At 55.5% G+C, this 18,059-nt stretch overlaps 1 protein-coding gene across 1 annotated transcript; it reads left to right on the top strand.

The window, feature by feature from the left end:
- The first annotated feature begins 2,496 nt into the window (after positions 1-2,496).
- LOC112410647 (dual oxidase 2) lies at positions 2,497-16,885 on the top strand. Its single transcript, XM_024761353.1, has 26 exons — positions 2,497-2,522; positions 2,966-3,056; positions 3,331-3,433; positions 3,920-4,083; positions 4,618-4,793; positions 4,995-5,113; positions 5,476-5,613; positions 5,816-5,929; positions 6,130-6,332; positions 6,628-6,813; positions 7,605-7,830; positions 7,910-8,003; positions 9,601-9,788; positions 10,309-10,378; positions 10,802-10,885; positions 11,422-11,600; positions 11,758-11,988; positions 12,149-12,248; positions 12,955-13,004; positions 13,301-13,428; positions 13,680-13,833; positions 15,087-15,319; positions 15,543-15,701; positions 16,053-16,208; positions 16,359-16,487; positions 16,763-16,885. The coding sequence occupies exons 1-26, from the start codon at positions 2,497-2,499 to the stop codon at positions 16,883-16,885; spliced, it is 3,624 nt and encodes a 1,207-aa protein (XP_024617121.1).
- Positions 16,886-18,059: the final 1,174 nt, after the last annotated feature.

The following is an 18,059-nucleotide window of genomic DNA, read 5'->3' as shown; positions in this document are numbered from 1 at the left end:
TTATAGCAGCCTGGGCAGGGTGCTGAGCTGTGTCGGGGCTTTGCAGCCAGGTCCCAGAGGGATGAGGTCATGCAAACGAGAGGCGAGAGGCGGAAGTTGCTATGCAAATGAGAGGATCCCCACCTGTATAGCAAGAGGGTGAATCCCAGTCCAGATGCTCACATCTGGTGCTGTTCTGGCCTGAGTGGACACCTGCACAGCTGGCCTCAGAGGACCCAGAGAGGAGGGTGAGAATGAAGCCAGGGAGGCTGAGGATCTGCGGAGCTGGGGAGGAGTGGTGGGGCAGAGGCAGAGAGCAGAGCAGAGAAGCAAAGATTCCAAGAAAAAGACTTCTGACCCCAATGGGGGCCCTAAGCCAGAGGTCTGAGTGGGACTTGGGACCTGATCTTCCCATCCCTCGTGTCCATGCACAGGCATTCACTGAGGGGTACGAGGGACTGCAGGTTCCAGATTCCCAGCTCACTAGCCACGTTCCTTTCCCTGCCTCCTCCAGGAGAAGCAGTTCCTGAGGGGTAGGACTCAAGGCTTTGTTCGGGACCTGGGAGGCTGGACGTAAAGTCCTGCCAGGGACTAACAAGCCCCAGAGGATTTGTGCCTCCCGGGTTCCTGTGTGTGATCAGGGTTAGTTCTTCCACGGGGTGGAGGGTGGGGACCAGTGTCACTGCCTTGAGGGCTGCTTATGCCTTTAAAAAAGTGCCCCGCAGGTGCGGGTACTTGGTGACGTTTCTAAAAGCTTCGATCCAGAAGTGGACACGGCTGGCGTCTCCTCCTCCTGTGCCAACTGTCGGTGTGGGGGACGCCTGCTCCGTGTCCCTCACGTACCACCTCCCACCCTCTTGGCCACAGGGTCAGCATGGTCCGTGCAAGGCCAAAGGCCCTGGTGCTCCTGGGAGCTCTGCTGACTGCACTCCTGGACCCAGCGGGTAAGTACCAGGCGCCCCTAGTTCGGGATGTCTCCCAGTTTCCCTTGGGAGTTGGGGAAGGGAGACGTGCAGGCAAGCGGCTTCCTGAGGCTGGAAGATCGGGTGAGATGGCTGAGCGGCTCAGCCAGATGGGAAACTTCCTGGCGCAGCCTGGACGCCGGGCGAGTATCGCCACTTGGGTCGGGTTGGGGGCGCTCGGCGGGCTGGAGAAGCACGGGCCGAGGCCGTCCGGTCCCAGAGGGGTCGCAGGGAGGCTAGCACTGAGTGGACCACCCTCTGACCCACAGGAGGCCAGGACTCAGTCTCGCTGACCTGGGAAGTGCAGCGCTATGACGGCTGGTTCAACAACCTGAGGCACCACGAGCGTGGCGCTGCCGGTGCGTCCCGTGGTCTGGGGTGGGGAACGGCTAGTGGAGGGCAGGGTCGCGGGAGACCCGGCGCGGAGAAGCCGAGAGAGCGAGCCGCCAGCCGCCCGGCTGCCTGCGCCGCGAATTCCTGTACACCCCTGGGGACAGAAGAAGGGGTCTCGTCAGTGGGAGTGGGGAGTTGGAGGGAGGAGTAGAGCGAGGTTCGTGGGCTTGTTGGAGACGGAGTGCTCAGAGCCCCGCTCCCTGCTTCCCACAGGCTCCCGACTGCGGCGCCTTGTACCAGCTAATTACGCGGACGGCGTGTATCAGGCTCTGGGGGAGCCGCTGCTGCCCAACCCGCGCCGACTCAGCAACGCCGCCATGCGGGGCACAGCTGGGCTGCCATCCAGCCGCAATCGCACAGTGCTGGGGGTCTTCTTCGGTGAGAGCAAAGTGGGAGAACGCGTCTTCGGTGAGGGTTGACCTGGCGCTCAGCTCAGAGCCTGGGGAGAGGGGCCCTGAGGACTCCCTGCAAGTCCACAGGAGACCGATACAAGACCCCGAACCACTTCCTCTCCCCACCAAGCCTCACTTCAAGCCTTTCTTCCTCTTGGAGGGATTTGGGGGTGTTGATTCGGGGGTATTTGCTCTCCTAATCTTTCTCTTATCACTGACTACAAACCCAGGAGTGCCACTAACCCTCATTATAGCTTTTAGAAGCTGATTCCCCTGCCGCCCCTCTCCTGTTGTGATTATATCTTCTTTCCCCCGAAGAGGGAGGGAGAGGCAGGATCTGTTAGGAGAGGGGGACTGGCTTGGGGGAGCCCTTACATTAATTATATTATTTTGATTCTCCCAACAACATTATGGGGTGGGCGAGGAGGGTACTATAACCCCACTTTGCAAATTAGAAAAATGTTTTAGAGCTGGTGGCACGGAATTTGCCTTGGAACATCTGCCTTTAGGCTCTTCAGAAATTGGCGTCAGCCTTGGCGGTGGGGAGTAGCAATTCTCACCAGTTTGCCCCCCGACGCCCGCAGGCTACCACGTGCTCTCGGACCTGGTGAGCGTGGAAAAGCCTGGCTGCCCGGCCGAGTTCCTCAACATCCACATCCCGCCCGGAGACCCCGTGTTCGATCGCGACCAGAGCGGGGACGTGGTGCTGCCCTTCCAGAGGAGCCGCTGGGACCCCGAGACCGGATGCCTCTGAGCAGTTCTTCTCTACCATGGTGCCCCCTGGCGTCTACATGAGGTGAGGGAGGGTCTGGCTGAGCATCACACTGGCAGAGGTGAAGAATTAGTGGTCTTGTGGGCCTGGGGCCTTTTTTACACCCCTACAGTTTCATGGGGGAAAAGAAGCAGAATTTGGTGCCCTGAAACAGCACCCTGGGGTAGGAAGTTCAGTCTTAACAGGAAAATCTCCCCATTTCCTCCTAATGGCTGAACTTCAGTTGTTGAGAGCAGGATTTGTCCAGCAGCTGGGTCACTCTCTTCCCTCCTTCCCTTCCTACCCTGTGTGGACAAAGAGCAACCTCTACCTTCAATCCGCACTCGTTGCCAAACCCCTGCCATGTTCAGGGAAGTTCCGAGGACACCTCTTAGTACTGGCCAGGCCCCCTCTGAATCCCTCACCCCACTCAACCCCACCTCAACTTCTCTGAATTCTCTTACTGCATCCTTGATTCCCCATTTCAGAAACACCAGCTGTCATTTCCAGAGGGTCCTGAATGAGGGTTTTGGCAGCTCCCCAGCTCTCAGAGTCTGCAACAGCTACTGGATTCGGGAGGTCAGCCTGGGGTCAAGGGCAAGGGGAGGTGGGTCAAGGTCAGTCTCATCACACAGGCTGGGAAAAGCAACAATTCCAGTTCTTAGGTGTTGCAGCTCCAGGGTGGTGGGAGTTGAAGGGTAGAGTGATCAGAAAATTATCTGGGGACAACAGCTCAAGAGAGTCTAGGACTGGCCAAGGGCCCTTTATCCTGAGGTGCTGCAGTGGTCCTGAGAAGGACCTGGCTTTAGGGAGGGGCCTGAGAACCTACCTTGAGTGTGTTGTTTTTTTCCAGAGCCCCAATCTGAACAGTGCCGAGGCAGTGAATCATCTGCTGCTGGGAATGGCCTCCCAGATTTCGGAGCTGGAGGACAACATAGTGGTTGAAGATCTGAGGGGTAAGCACTGGAGGCAGAGGGGATGAGGGCCCGGAGGTCCGGGAACCTGGGGACCCTTCTGGGTTAAGCATCAGGCAGACCTAGGGTACCTATAAAGCAGGAACATAGATAAACGCACAGCAAACAGCCATTAGAAGAAAACAAGCTTTATTCTAAATTACCAACATCTGAGGATGTGGGGGAAGGGTGGCACCACAATCTCTGGTGCTTAGGTCGCTAAAGGTTTTTGTCCAGCCCTATGCTGAGGTTAAGGAGGTGGGACGGGGAATTTACTGCTTGGTGACTAGAATAGTCCTGAGTCTTAGGGGAAGAGTTTTGCCAGAAAAATTGCCCCTGGTCACACATGATGACAGTGACCCTGCACCAAGGCAGGGCACATGTCGAGGAGTGCTGAGTGTGGGTAATGCCAACAGCCCAATTCAAGGCTGCTGGGCGAAGAAGTGTTAGAGGGACTGAGCCTAGAGCCTGGTCCTCTCTCCTCCTCAGATTACTGGCCTGGCCCTGGCAAGTTCTCCCGCACTGACTATGTGGCCAGCAGCATCCAACGTGGCCGAGATATGGGGCTGCCCAGCTATAGCCAAGCCCGACAGGCCTTGGGGCTGGAGACCCCAGAGAAATGGAGTGACCTCAACACCAGCGTGAACCATCAGGTCAGGAATAGTGATGATGATAATGGCAGCTAAAGCTTTCTTGTGGTGATACTGTTCTAAGTCCTTTACACATGTAACACATTTATTCTATGTCAAGAACGTTACAGAGTAGAGGCCATAATTATCACCATTTTACTGATGACATAATTGGTAAGTCAGTCTTGGAAGCAGGATTTAAATTCAGCCATCTGATTCCAGAGTATCCTCACCACTGCATTGTACCATTACTGCAGAGTGGCCCCTGGGTTGGGTGCCATTGTCCTATTCCTGCAGGATCTCGCCCCATGAGTTGGGTGACCCTGAAGCTGCTGATCACTGGGGATAGGCAGTCTGGGTAGTGACGCACTGGTCCTCCCACCAGACTTGTCACCACCTGAGGAGTGCTGCCTAGATAGAGGACACTTCCTCAGGCCTGAGCAGCAAGCCAGGCAGCTGATGGGGTCCTGTGTTTGAGGGATGGGGCAATAGTGGCTGCCCTCCCAACACAAAACCGTATCCACGCTCACACGCTCCTCACTTCCTGTGTGGCCCCAGGTGCTGGAGGCCACAGCCGCCCTGTACAACCAGGACGTGTCCCGGCTGGAGCTACTCCCCGGGGGGCTCCTGGAGAGCCATGGGGGCCCTGGACCCCTCTTCAGCACCATTGTCCTCGATCAGTTTGTGCGACTGCGGGATGGCGACCGCTACTGGTTTGAGAACAGCAGGAATGGGTGAGGCCTGCCTGGGTTCCCACCTCAGACTCTACCTCGGCCTGGGCCCCAGACCCTCTGCCTGTAAACAGCACCCGGATGTCCCAGCACCCCTCCCCAACCCCTCTCGATCTCTTTTCTCATCTGGGTCCCTGGGCCTGAGTTTGCTGGAGACCTGTGTCCCCTTCCCATCCCAACAATTCCTGGCTTTCTCTAACTTAGGCTATTCTCCACGGAGGAAATTGCAGAAATCAGAAACACCACTCTTCGGGACGTGCTGGTGGCTGTCACCAGCGTGAACCATAGTGCCCTGCAGCCCAATGTCTTTATTTGGCAACAAGGTGGGTGGCCTGGGAGAACACAAGCAATGGTGGCAGAGAAGAGACAGAGGTTGTGTGGGGATCACTTGGTGCTGTCCAGGGAGCTGGGCACCAGGCAGCTCCTTCTGTGTTAGTCTGGGAGGCCTGCATTAGGCCACCTCCCCCAGTAGAGACTAGACTGGTTTGCAGGCTGAACCTTGTGGTCAAGTTGGGATAGATGCTGAGAGATGGGATGTGGAAGAGGAATTTTTGACGGGAACAAGTTCCAGGGAGGAGGGTTTGGGAGGGAGTGGGTACCTGGTCCTTTATAGGACAGAAGGGAAGGCTGCCTGGCCAAGGAGTGGGATCCTCAGGCCCTGAAATCTTCTGTGTCTTTCCCTCAGGTGCACCCTGCCCTCAGCCCCGGCAGCTCACAAGTGAAGACTTGCCCCCCTGTGTGCCCCTGACTGTGACTCATTTCTTCGAGGGCAGTGGTCCTGGTTTTGGCATCACCATCGTGGCTCTGTGCTGTCTCCCCCTAGGTGAGCCCTTTACCCCTTCGCCCATTTCTCTTCTGGCTCCCCTCCTCCTCACAGACTGTCCCTGCCCCTCATTACCTAGGTACATTTGAAGCCAGGCTCAAGGGGCCTTGGGAAGGGAGGGGCGGCAGCCAAAGCCTCAGTGAAGCTGTAGGCAAGGCCGCGCCGCCCCCCCCACCCAGTGTCTCCTTCTGACCCCCTTCAGTGAGCCTGCTTATCTCTGGGGTGGTGGCCTATTTCCGGGGCCAAGAGCTCAAGAAGCTACAAAAGAAAGGCAGAGAGAGTGTGAAGAAGGAAGCAGCCAAAGATGGAATGTCAGGTGAGATGGGGCCAAGGGGCGGGAAGAGGGAAGGGGACAGATGGGGGGGGGGCAGTGCTGGGAGAAAGAACCAGGTTACAGATGTGGGGAGAGAGCCAGGCTTTGGAGGTGCCTGCTCAGACTAGCAGAGTGGAGCTAGCCTGAGGGCAGGGGCCTGGGGACCTCTGCTGAACCACTCTGCCCCATTGTCCCTTCCCTAGCGATGGAGTGGCCGGGACCCAGGGAGAGGAGCTATCCCATCACCATCCAGCTGCTCCCAGACAGGCGTCTGCAGGTCCTGGACAGGCGTCTCTCTGTGCTCCGCACCATCCAGCTGAGGTCCCTGCAGCAGGTCCACCTCATCCTGTCCAGCAACAGCGGACGCCGCACACTGCTGCTCAAGATCCCCAAGGAGTATGACCTGGTATGGCCCATCCTGCCTCCCCAGCTTGGGCTGCCCTTGCACATCTCCCCTCTCACGGCAAGTCCTCTCCGGCCACCCCGTCCTCAGCTACAGAGCTCAATTGTAAAGGCTGATGCTGGGAGGAGCCACTCCTTTCAGAGGTCCCCAGCCCCACCACACTCTCCCTCTGATCCCCTTTGAGCCTCTCACCTGGTCCCAGCCGGGATGGAATGGGGGACAGCTTTTTTCTCCATCCCCCAACCCAAGACCCTCTGAGGGGAGGCTGAACCAGAAGCTTGAGCCTTCCTCCCACCAGGTGATGCTGTTTAACTCCGAGGAAGAGCGAGGCACCTTCGTGCAGTATCTGCAGGACTTCTGTGTGAGCTGGACTCTGGGCCTTGATGTGGCTGAGATGAGTGAGAACGAGCTGTTCAGGAAGGCTGTGACCAAGCAGCAGCGGGGCCGCATCCTGGAGGTCTTCTTCAGACACCTCTTTGCCCAGGTGCCTGACTGTGCCTTTTGGAGGCAGGACCGGGCCCAGGGGTTGAAGGGACCCTGGGCTGGACAGGACCCTATGTGGGATGATCTAAGCTTCTGCTCTGCGGGCTGGAGATTTCAGTTTCCTCATCTATGAAACAGTGATTAAAATAGGATCCATCCCTTTAGGTTGCTGTGAGGATTCAGGGAGATGGTCTACATCAGTGGTTCTCAAAGTGTGGCCCCTGGACCAGCAGCAGCAGGCTCATCTGGGAATTTGTTAGAAATTCAAGTCCTCAGGCCCTTCCCCAAGACCTAGGAAATCAGGAACTCTGGGGTTGGGGCCCACAAGCCCACCAGAGGCTTCTGATTCACTCTAAAGTTTGATAAACACTGTTCTATCTACAGGGTTTAGCCCAAGTGCTTGCTTCATTATAGGCATTTAACAAATGGTAGTTACATGTATATGACTTTTCAAATCAGGCACATGGCAGCCCTATCTGAATTGGCAAGAGAATGTATCTTTAGCCCCTTCCTCCCTGTCCACTTAGTGTCTGCTGCAGCTTCTGTCCCCAGTGTAGGCTCTCTCACTTTGCATTCCCAAACCGAGCCCCTCCCCATTCCCACCCCATCCCCTGCTACAGTCACCCCCTCTGCAGGAAAGCAGAAGCCCAAGTCAGAAGTTTATCTAATGACCGTGAGCAGCCACCAGGACTCACCCTTTCTGAGCTGGACTTTGGGGAGATGTGAGAGGTCACTGAACTGCTCCCAGCCTCACCTCCTTCTCTCCTTCCCTCTGCTGCTGCCCGAGTGCAGGTGCTGGACATCGACCAGGCAGACGCCGGGACCCTGCCCCTGGATTCGTCACAGAAGGTGCGGGAGGCCCTGACGTGTGAGCTGAGCCGGGCCGAGTTTGCCGAGTCCCTGGGCCTCAAGCCTCAGGACATGTTTGTGGAGTCCATGTTTTCTCTGGCCGACAAGGACGGCAATGGCTACCTGTCCTTCCGGGAGTTCCTGGACGTCCTGGTGGTCTTCATGAAAGGTAGGGGGATGGTGGACCATCCCAGGAGTCAGGTGTCTTTCAGCAGAGAGTTGACGGGCATCCCCCTATGTCTTGCCAGGCTCCCCAGAGGACAAGTCCCGCTTGATGTTCACCATGTATGACCTTGATGGGAATGGCTTCCTCTCCAAGGACGAGTTCTTTACCATGATGCGGTATGGGGTGGGCCCCTCCAGTCCTGAGACTTCCTGATATTTTAAACAGGAAAACAGGTCAGGTCAGAGGAGGGTAGGCGAGGAGGTTATGAGTCCATCTACATTGAGAGGTGGCCTAGGTACTATATCCTAGACGCTCAGAGCATCCAGCTTCAGAAGTTTATCTGGCCAGGCCCCTGCCTCCAGGAGTCTGTATTTGCAGTGCCAACATCACCAGAAAATTCTCCCTAGTTACAAAGGACAACCAACATCAAGATGACCAGTAACAAAGCCCACTAACCCCTTCTGGATGCTTTTGGGTCTTTGCTAACTCTTCAAATGTTGTGCTTTACACAGTGAGATAATGAATCATGGAGGACGGATGCCCTGGGTTACTGCCAGTATTAATCACCAGGACAGGCAGGAGGAGAAACATGGAAAGTTCTTCTATATTCCAACCCTTCTCTCTTCCTGCTTCTTAAGCCATTTCTGGTTGTGGTGTGCTGATAAAGACCAGTTTTGAGCTCACAGACTTATTCCTGAAGACCGTGCTCCACAGCTGCCTACAGCTCTATAAGGACAGGGTTCATATCTCTCTTTGTTCCCTGCTGAATCCCCTCCTCCGCACTGTGATTGGCACGTAGCAGGCATTCAATATATAGTTAACTGAATCAGATGAAACAAATAAGTAAATGAATAAACAGAATGCATAGAACAGCCCAGACCCTTTTAACTCTTCTACCCCTGTAAGCCTCCTCATTGCTTTCAGCTTTCACCTTAACTGCCACATTCTTTACAGTCCAGATACCACAACTGGACGTGGGCTTCTGAAAGGGCTAGGGCAAGGCGCATTGCAGTTGTCCCTCGCTGGGCGTGCTGCTGCAGGACCCTCTAGGAGACGGTCTCTGCCCCCAGGGGCTGAGGTCCACCTCCTTGGCCTGTACTCAGTGTGGCTCTTGCTCAGTCTCACCCTGAGCCAGTGGGATGATGTGTTTTTTAATGTGATGGCAGTGCTTGCTGTGCCATGCACACAAAGGTCTTTTTCTGCTGGACTCACACAAGCTTGCATGTTTATTTGCTTTTGTCCCAAAGCACAGTCTAAGAAAAGAGTTATGGCCACTGTAGCTGCCACTGTGGGTGATGTCACATTGGGTGCGGAGATACTCCTGCCTGTGCCCCAGGCTGTTGGCACAAGGAAGCAGCAGCCAGTGCAGCTACATCTCCTCTCCCAACCCGCCGCTGGACCATGAACGGGGTGCCCAGCGGTGGTGTGGGAGGTATCAGCATAAGAGCCTGCCACATGAGAGAGCCATGGCACACCTGGACAAGTCCCTACACTAAGTGGACATTCATCCCAGCTATAGATGCCCCCCTGTTTGGGGACTGCTTTCTTTAACTGGTCAAGGTCACTTTGAATTTTGTTCTGCCTTTTGAGCCCTTGGCCACCCCACCCAGCTTAGCGTCAGCGGCAGGCTGGATGAATACCTTTTCAGTGCCATTTCCTGGGTCACTGGTAACCACATTAGATAGGCCGGGGCCGACCCAACCCAGCACCTGCCTGAACCTGACCTTGCCGGGTGACAGGCTGCATTCGTCTCTCCTCCCTCCCCCTGCCCAGGTCCTTCATCGAGATCTCCAACAACTGCCTGTCCAAGGCCCAGCTGGCTGAGGTGGTGGAGTCTATGTTCCGGGAGTCGGGCTTCCAGGACAAGCAGGAGCTGACATGGGAGGACTTCCACTTCATGCTGCGGGACCACGACAACGAGCTCCGCCGCACCCAGCTCTGCGTCAAGGGTGGAGGTGGAGGTGTGTGAGTTTGGAAGGCGTCAGGAATGGGCGTGTCTTCAAAATGAGAGTTCCTGGTGCATAGCACTCAGGTCTTATTTCGCTTTTAGTCCTTGGTGCCTAGTAGAGAGCCAGGCACGTGTAATCAAGGGCATCACATACACCTGTGCAATTTATACACCAAGATACCCACTGAGGGGTCAGGGCAGGCTGAAGTCCAGCTACATTCTACACACCAACCATGTGCATTGGTCTGGGGTGTGTCTGGCCAGAGGAAAAGGCCCTATTTTCTCTACACAAAGGACCTGCAGGGTTGCATCCGCCTGGAGGGGGGCCCCTTTTCTAATTGCACTCGGTTGCCACATTGTCTAGCAGTGGCCGCCGCCCTGTGTACAGTGGGTGCTCGGTGTGGGCAGTGAGGGGAGCAAGGCTGGCGAAAGAGATGGGGACATGACCAAGTCACTGGCAAGTGCCACGGCAGCCTTCCTAGGACAGTCTCCTCCCTCGTGGGGAAGCCCGTCCAGCTTCTTGTTCTCCCCAGGTATTGGAGACATTCTTAAACCAAACGTCAGCTCTCGAGTGTCATTCATCACTCGGACTTCTGGGGAACGGTGAGTGGGAATGGGGCACTGGGAGGTGCCCCGGCTGGGTCCCCTGCAGAGAAATGAAGGAGTAGGGCTGGTGGAATCAGCCCCTGGGCCAGACATTTGCTCTGAAAGTAGCTTTCAGCACACGGTTGTTCTAGCCCAAGTTCCAGCTGCCTCACACACATACCCCTTACTGCTCAGGAGCCTGGCTTTCTCCCTGCCCCTCCAGGACAGAATCATTCTACAGAACATGTGATCAGATCATGTTCATTCCTTCTGTCTTGCCTTCTGCCTGGCTTCTTTCTGACCGGTTTTATGGGCAGGTTCTGTGGACAGAAATGAGTCCCAGGATCTATACCCTCCCACACCAGCCCCAACTCTGACTTGGCAGTTCTTCTCCTGGCTGCAAAGACAAGGGGAGAATGAAACCCATTTTTCTCTTCTCAGTTCTTGCCCTCAGGGAGTGGGGCTCCCTGTCTCAGAAGCCCCAGAGTTGGGAGCTCCTGGGTTGAAGAAGAGGTTTGGCAAAAAGTAAGTGTTTCCCAGACCCTTGACCCAAGGAGACATGGGGAGAAGTCTCAGGGTCTCTGGTCTGCACACACCCCCACACACAAGGAACCATCCTGAGACTCATTCCAGGTGTCCCTGACCGGATTGGCAGGCTATTGAGTTAATGACTCTTCAACCTCTTCCAACCTCTGCACCCTAATCTTCAGGCAAGGGGCCTGGCACTCAGATGCAACACCAGGCAGTGAGGGGTCTCCTGGCTCCTGCCTGCTTTGGGCACAGCAGTGAGGCCTGTGCAGGGAGCAGGAAGAAGGAAGCACAGAACAGAGAGGAGGAAGTGGAGATGGAGTCGTGGGGAGATGGAGGAGTGGGTGGAGAGGGCAAATAAAGCTGAGAGGTAAAGGCTTGGCAGAGTGGGATTCTACCCCCCAAAAGCTTTTTCTTTCATCTGTTGTGGCCCATCCTGACCGCTACCAGATCACCAGGTCTCCTTCATAGGGTGGCATTTAGGGGAGGACAGGGTGCCCTGATCTCGGGCCACCTGCCTCCCATTGCTGCAGGGCAGTGGTGCCCCCTCCCCGGCTGTACACAGAGGCGCTGCAGGAGAAGATGCAGCGGGGCTTCATGGCCCAGAAGCTGCAGCAGTACAAGCGTTTCGTGGAGAACTACCGGCGGCACATCATGGTCGTGGCAATCTTCTCGGCCATCTGTGCCGGACTGTTTGTGGAGCGTGCTTACTGTAAGGAGAGTTCCAGGTTGTGGGCAGGGGGAGGGGAGATGTGAGAGCCTTCTGGTTGTTATTCTTGATCCTCAGGCGTCTGGATAGGGGAGCCCAGCTGTTCTGACTGGGGTCCAGGCTTCTGTGCTGTGCTGATCCACCCCCACTGTGCCCCCAGACTATGCCTTTGCCTCGCCACCCTCGGGCATTGCAGAGACCACCCTCGTGGGCATCATCCTGTCACGGGGCACGGCGGCCAGCGTCTCCTTCATGTTCTCCTACATCCTGCTCACCATGTGCCGCAACCTCATCACCTTCCTGCGAGAGACCTTCCTCAACCGCTACGTGCCCTTCGATGCAGCCGTGGACTTCCATCGCTGGATCGCCATGGCTGCTGTCGTCCTGGCCAGTATGTGGCTCCTGGGCACGCTCGCCACTGCTGCAGTCCCCTGGGTCAAGCTGTGGGGGAGGCAGTGGGGAGACTGGAGCTACTTATACTTCCTGCTCTCCTGGGGGCTGGAGGTAGAGTTGGCCCTGGAGGCATCTCTAACAGGATGTGTCTCTTTCAGTTTTGCACAGTGCTGGCCACGTGGTGAATGTCTACATCTTCTCAGTCAGCCCCCTCAGCCTGCTGGCCTGCATCTTCCCCAGCGTCTTTGTGAATGATGGGTCAGTTTTGGGGAGGGTCCGCCTTGGGAATCCTGGGGCAGGCCTCAGGGTACAACAGAAAAGAGGTAGATGGCCCTAGACCCTCCACTCTCTCACTAAGTGAGGGCGAGAAGCTAGCATCCTTGGGGAAGCTGAGAGATGACTTCCTTGCCCTCAGGAAGGAAGCAGGCCGTAATTGGCCAGGAAAGGAGTTTGGGAGATGAAGTCGGAGCCTCTTTCTCACGTGTACCTGACACATAGCTTGCTATCTCAGCCTGCTGTCCATTCACTGGGCAAATATTTGTGGAAAACGTCCTGTGTGTCCATCCAGGAGCCAAAGAGTAGGGATGCCAAGATACATGCAGTCGTTCAACAAATATTTATTGAGCATTTACTCTGTGCTGGGCATTGTTTGAGCATAGGGATAGAGCATGGAGGTAAGCTCCCTGCCCTCATGGAGCTTACAGAATATGAACCAAGCACTTCAAGGAAGCAAAGGTCAGCTGCAGTAGGAGAATTCAAGATAACACAGGAGGAAGAATTGCTTTGAGATCAGAGGGTGGAACTGCAGGAGGCTGGGTGCCATGTTCTTTGGAAGGACCCTTGGCCATCTGGGTTGAGGCCCAGTAACCTCCGCATTCAAGGCCGTCAGGAACAGAGTCACATTGCAACAGTGGTGGAGCCCCTCCTGCCCCAGCCTGAGGCTCTGGGTGTCTTTGTCCTACAGGTCCAAGCTTCCCCAGAAGTTCTACTGGTGGTTCTTCCAGACAGTCCCAGGTAAAGAGTAGACTGTATGTGGAGTCTGGGGTTTCTGTCTGAGGACTTTTGCTTTTGTCCTCCCTCATCTTCCCATGAATACACACTTGTCTATAGTGGTCATAGGATCCCTTTGCAGCCTCCAGCACAAGCCTCAGCTCCAGTTTCTTTGGGCAAGCTGTTCTGGGAGCCAGGGAGGGATGAGAGAGGTCAGGGAAGAAGGAATGGGGAAATGCCCTCTGGCATTCTGAGCCCAGGCTGAGGTCCCAAGGCCAGGGCCTCTCTGACCCTGTCCCCGCTGCCCCCGCTGCCCGCAGGCATGACAGGGGTGCTCCTGCTCCTGGTTCTCGCCATCATGTACGTCTTCGCCTCCCACCACTTCCGGCGCCGCAGCTTCCGGGGCTTCTGGCTGACCCACCACCTCTACATTCTGCTCTACGTGCTGGTGAGGGACTTCTCTGGGCAGGGCCGGGCCACAAGGCAGAGATGAGCACTCATGATGTGGGGAGGGAGCAGGGTGAATTGGACGTGAGATCTCAGACCGAGACCCCAGATCCAAGACCACAGCCTATGGAGCCTATGCCAGCCCCACCTACCCTGCCCAGGCCCAGGGCCCAGGCAGGAAATAACTGGGTAGGGTGGGTGCAGGAAGGGGGCCAGCTGGGCCTGAGCTATACTAACTGGCCATGTCTCCAGCTCATCATTCACGGCAGCTTCGCTCTGATCCAACTGCCCCGTTTCCACATCTACTTCCTGGTGCCAGCACTTATCTATGTGGGGGACAAGCTGGTGAGCCTGAGCCGGAAGAAGGTGGAGATAGGCGTGGTGAAAGCAGAACTGCTGCCTTCAGGTACCAGGCCTGGCCTGACCCTCGGTGGGGAGCATTGGAGGTCAACTCATGGGACGTGGGAAGACAGCTCCCCAGGCCTCCTCATCCCATTGCTGCCTCTGTTAGCCTCTCAGGGACCCCTGCAGCTTTCCTGATGGAACCACAGCCCCCAAAAGAGCTGTGCTTAGTTCCCAGGAGGACTTACAGACAGTGAGAAGTGACTATGAGAAGAGGAGGCTGAAAGTGCATTCAGAGGGGTTTAAGGACAAGAAAGACCCGCGCTTGTGTGGCCTGGGTGCAGGGTGGGGAACCATACATCCCTCTCCCATTCCTTCACTCAGAATAACCTCTCTTCAGAGACAGATAAATGGCCCAGACTGCAAGAGTCTGTTGTCGATAGTCAGTGTTGGCCAGAGTGGGGATTCACATCAATGTAAAGGGTGGTGGAAGATGACTTAAGTGACAAGGGGCCAGCTAACCTTCAGGACTCACATAGTAAGAAAATTAACCTCACTTCAACTGTATTTCAATCAAGATTATTTAAGAACAAAGTCTCAGCATGGTATTAGCATGCCTTCTGCATTCTCCAGTACTTGCGAATCTCCTTTTTCCACAAAGAGAGAACAAGCCTGAGGCTCAGCTATGGTCAGGCAACAAACAGTATCCAGCTAAAATTTGATAAAACACGGTACCTTCTGTTTAGACCACATGATCCTTAGGCAAGGCAATGTAGGGTGTTGGTTAAGAGCTTGGCCTCTGGAGCTAGATAGAGCACATGATGCTGGTTTTCTACTCACCTTAGTGACCTAAATGTTCTTCTCAAGGTAAATTGAATTGAAAAAGTAAAAGTCAATTTAAAGAAAAATGTTAGATAAATGATAGTGCAGCAGGTGTGCTGATATGGCCCACCATAAAGGTAACCCTCATATGGTGGAGGTTTGGGAAACACTGAGATGGTACCTGGGGAGCCTGAGGTCCCCTGACCTAGTAGGCTGGTATCCAGGACAGTGGTATCAGGCCTGGACCCTTAGTGGGAAGAAGCAGCAAAGAGGAGGGGAGGGGCTGGAACAGGAGAGCAGAGAAGCCCAGCTCTTGAGTTACCCAGGAAACAGAGAAGGGTGCCCTCCAACTCCCAGCCCCAGAAGACATACTCGCTCAGATCATGTTACTACTCCCTGTGCCTCAGGTGTGTGGAGAGGACAGGGTACCTGCCAGTCCTCAGGTACCAGGAGCAAGCCCTCTGATCCCTGCCCCTCCCTGACCATGACCCCCAGGAGTGACCCACCTTGAGTTCCAGCGGCCCCAAGGCTTTGAGTACAAGTCAGGACAGTGGGTGCGGATCGCCTGCCTGGCTCTCGGGACCAACGAGTACCACCCCTTCACCCTGACTTCTGCGCCCCACGAGGACACGCTTAGCCTGCACATCCGGGCAGCAGGGCCCTGGACCACCCGCCTCAGGGAGATCTACTCACCCCCAACGGGTGACAGCTGTGCCAAACATCCAAAGGTGCCCATCACTGGGAACCACTTTTGGGGTTCTGGCATTGATAGAAGGTCCCCACCCTTCCTGACCTTGGGATAAGATGCTCCAGCCACCCCAAAGCCAGACTGGGAGAGGGCTGGGGTGCCTCAAAGAAACTAGTTCTCCCTGTCCTCCCCATCCCCCTCCATTTCTAACCTCAGAGCTGGGGAAGGGCCAGGCTCATCTCATCTTCTTCTTCTGTTGGCAGCTGTACCTCGATGGACCATTTGGAGAGGGCCACCAGGAGTGGCATAAGTTTGAGGTGTCTGTGCTGGTGGGAGGGGGCATTGGGGTCACCCCCTTTGCCTCCATCCTCAAAGACCTGGTCTTCAAGTCATCCTTAGGCAGCCAAATGCTCTGTAAAAAGGTGAGTGTCCCTCTCCCATTCTTGAAAGAAATGGGGACAGACAGCCTGAGTGTGTCCCCACATCCCAGCAGAGTAGCATGATAAAAAGTCCCTGGCTCCTAGGCAACTGGTTCTGCTGGGACCATTCATACCCAGTTGCCCAGATGGCAAACATTTGAGGGAGGGTAGGAGGTGTAGCCAGAAGAGCCTCTGCTGGGATCTGTGGCTAAGAAGCCTTGGATCAGGCCTGTGGGTCCTGCCAGAGGTTTGGTGCCTGTGGGGGGTCCAGGGCTTCCCACCATCTCAGTATAAGCATCTGGGTAGAGGAATCTTGAGCTGAGCTGAGTCAGAGCTTTAGTTGTGTGTCCCCAGATCTACTTCATCTGGGTGACACGGACCCAGCGGCAGTTTGAGTGGCTGGCTGACATCATCCGGGAGGTGGAGGAGAATGACCACCAGGACCTGGTGTCCGTACACATCTACATCACCCAGCTGGCTGAGAAGTTTGACCTCAGGACCACCATGCTGGTACGTCAGGGCCGGCCAGGCAGGGCAGCTCAGTGGGTATGGGGGTTGAGGGTAAGGATGGCCAAGGCAGGTGGGTGGACCGCCATCTGGACTAGGAGCTGACCCTGGCTCTGCCTGGCTGTGACCTTCCTCCTCTCCTCCCTCCCCCAGTACATCTGTGAGTGGCACTTCCAGAAGGTGCTGAACCGGAGTCTGTTCACGGGCTTGCGCTCCATCACCCACTTTGGCCGACCCCGCTTCGAACCCTTCTTCGACTCTCTGCAGGAGGTCCACCCAAAGGTCAGTCCCACCCCGACCCATCCTTCCCCTGCCAGGACTTCCTGGCCCTCAAGCAGCCTGCAGCTGGGTACTGAGCAGAGGACCTCAGGATGGGGTCAAGCATTGGAGAAGGGCTTCAAACCCCACCCCCTGCCTCCCCAACTCAAGCCGCCTTCTCAGGGCCTGGGGTCAATGCCCTGGTCATTCCAGCCAGGCTTGAGAAGAGCTCCCTCCTGGGGAGGAAGCCCACAGGCCTCTGCTTCTCTGCAACCACTGCCCCCACACACATTTGACAGGTGAGGAAGATCGGGGTGTTTAGCTGCGGCCCTCCAGGAATGACCAAGAATGTAGAGAAGGCCTGTCAGCTCATCAACAGGAAGGACCAGGCCCACTTTGTGCACCACTATGAGAACTTCTGAGCCCTCCCTCCCTGGTTCCTGATCCCTCCGTGGACCAGCCCTGCCAGCAGTTTCTGTCAGAATTCACCTCAGGCCTCAGCTGGAGAGCTGGAAGAGCCTCTCCCTCATTGCCCCATCTGTCCTAGGCTCTGAGAAGATAGAGGAGACCCTTCTAGCTTAAGCCACAGCAGGCTGTGGCAGACAAAGTGGGGAGGGGACAGTCCCTGCCTTGTGACAACTATGGAGGTGAAGAGATACAACCGCATTTTCCTCTGATAGGTCCCCATGTCTGTTTTCCTTCCAGAAAATCAATGTATTGCTTTGGTATTTTCTTGGCCTAGGCATTTGAGGGAGGACAGGGTGGGGATACCTGGTGTGAAGAGAGGGTTCAGAGTGAGAATCTTCTCAGAGCCCAGCTCAGAAGTTGCGATGCTAAACCTGGATGGCCTGCCTGCCTCAACTCAGTCTCCGAGGCCTTTTCCCTCCAGCTCTACCCCCCAACCCATTCCTGCTCCTAGAGGATCAGGAACCCTGAGGAGCAACCAGCAATGCCCGCTGCCCTCACCTCTTGGCTGGCCCTTCTCTTAGCCTGCTGGAACAGCCCCCCAGCTCTGGTACCAAGGGAGTCCAGCCTCTCTGCCAATCATCCAGAGTTCCCACTCAGCTCCCCTCCTCCATAGGACTTGGATAACCAACTGTCCCAGTTTGCCCAGGACTCTCCCAGTCTTGGCACTGAAAGTCTCTTGTCCTAGGAAACCCCTCAGTCCCAGGCAAATCCGGGCAGTTGGTCACCTTCCACAGGAGCCAATCTGGGACATCACCTCCATACTCTTGAAGACCCTTCCTTTTCCTTCTTCAACTGGCTCTTTCCTCAAAAGCTAAGCTGTAATTAAAAAAAAACAAAAGGTATAATTTGCATAAAGTGTACAAATCTTAAAGTTACCATGTACTACATATGTTACTACTACCCAAATCAAGATATAGAACATTTCCATCACCCCAGAAACTTCCCTTGTACCCCTTCCAGTCAGTCTCCCCAAGCCTTAGAAGCAACCACAGATGTGATTTTTTGTTATCACTCCAGATTCATTTGGTCATACTGAATGTACTCTTTTGAAACTGGCTTGTTTTACTTAGCACAATGTCTCTGTGATTCATCCATGTATATATCAGTAGTTTGTTCCTTTTTATTGAT

Source organism: Neophocaena asiaeorientalis, unplaced genomic scaffold (assembly GCF_003031525.2).
Source record: "Neophocaena asiaeorientalis asiaeorientalis breed wild unplaced genomic scaffold, Neophocaena_asiaeorientalis_V1.1 scaffold713, whole genome shotgun sequence".
NCBI lineage: Eukaryota > Metazoa > Chordata > Mammalia > Artiodactyla > Phocoenidae > Neophocaena > Neophocaena asiaeorientalis.
This window is presented reverse-complemented; position numbering and strand designations above follow the sequence as displayed.

What these genes read in the sequence shown, in the direction of transcription:
- LOC112410647 (XM_024761353.1), top strand. Translation starts at nt 2,497, where the DNA reads ATGGTGCCCCCTGGCGTCTACATGAG. An exon ending in GTTCTTCCAGACAGTCCCAG is followed by an intron (nt 13,005 to 13,300) that starts GTAAAGAGTAGA and finishes CGCTGCCCGCAG; the next exon opens with GCATGACAGGGGTGCTCCTG. An exon ending in AGCAGAACTGCTGCCTTCAG is followed by an intron (nt 13,834 to 15,086) that starts GTACCAGGCCTG and finishes CATGACCCCCAG; the next exon opens with GAGTGACCCACCTTGAGTTC.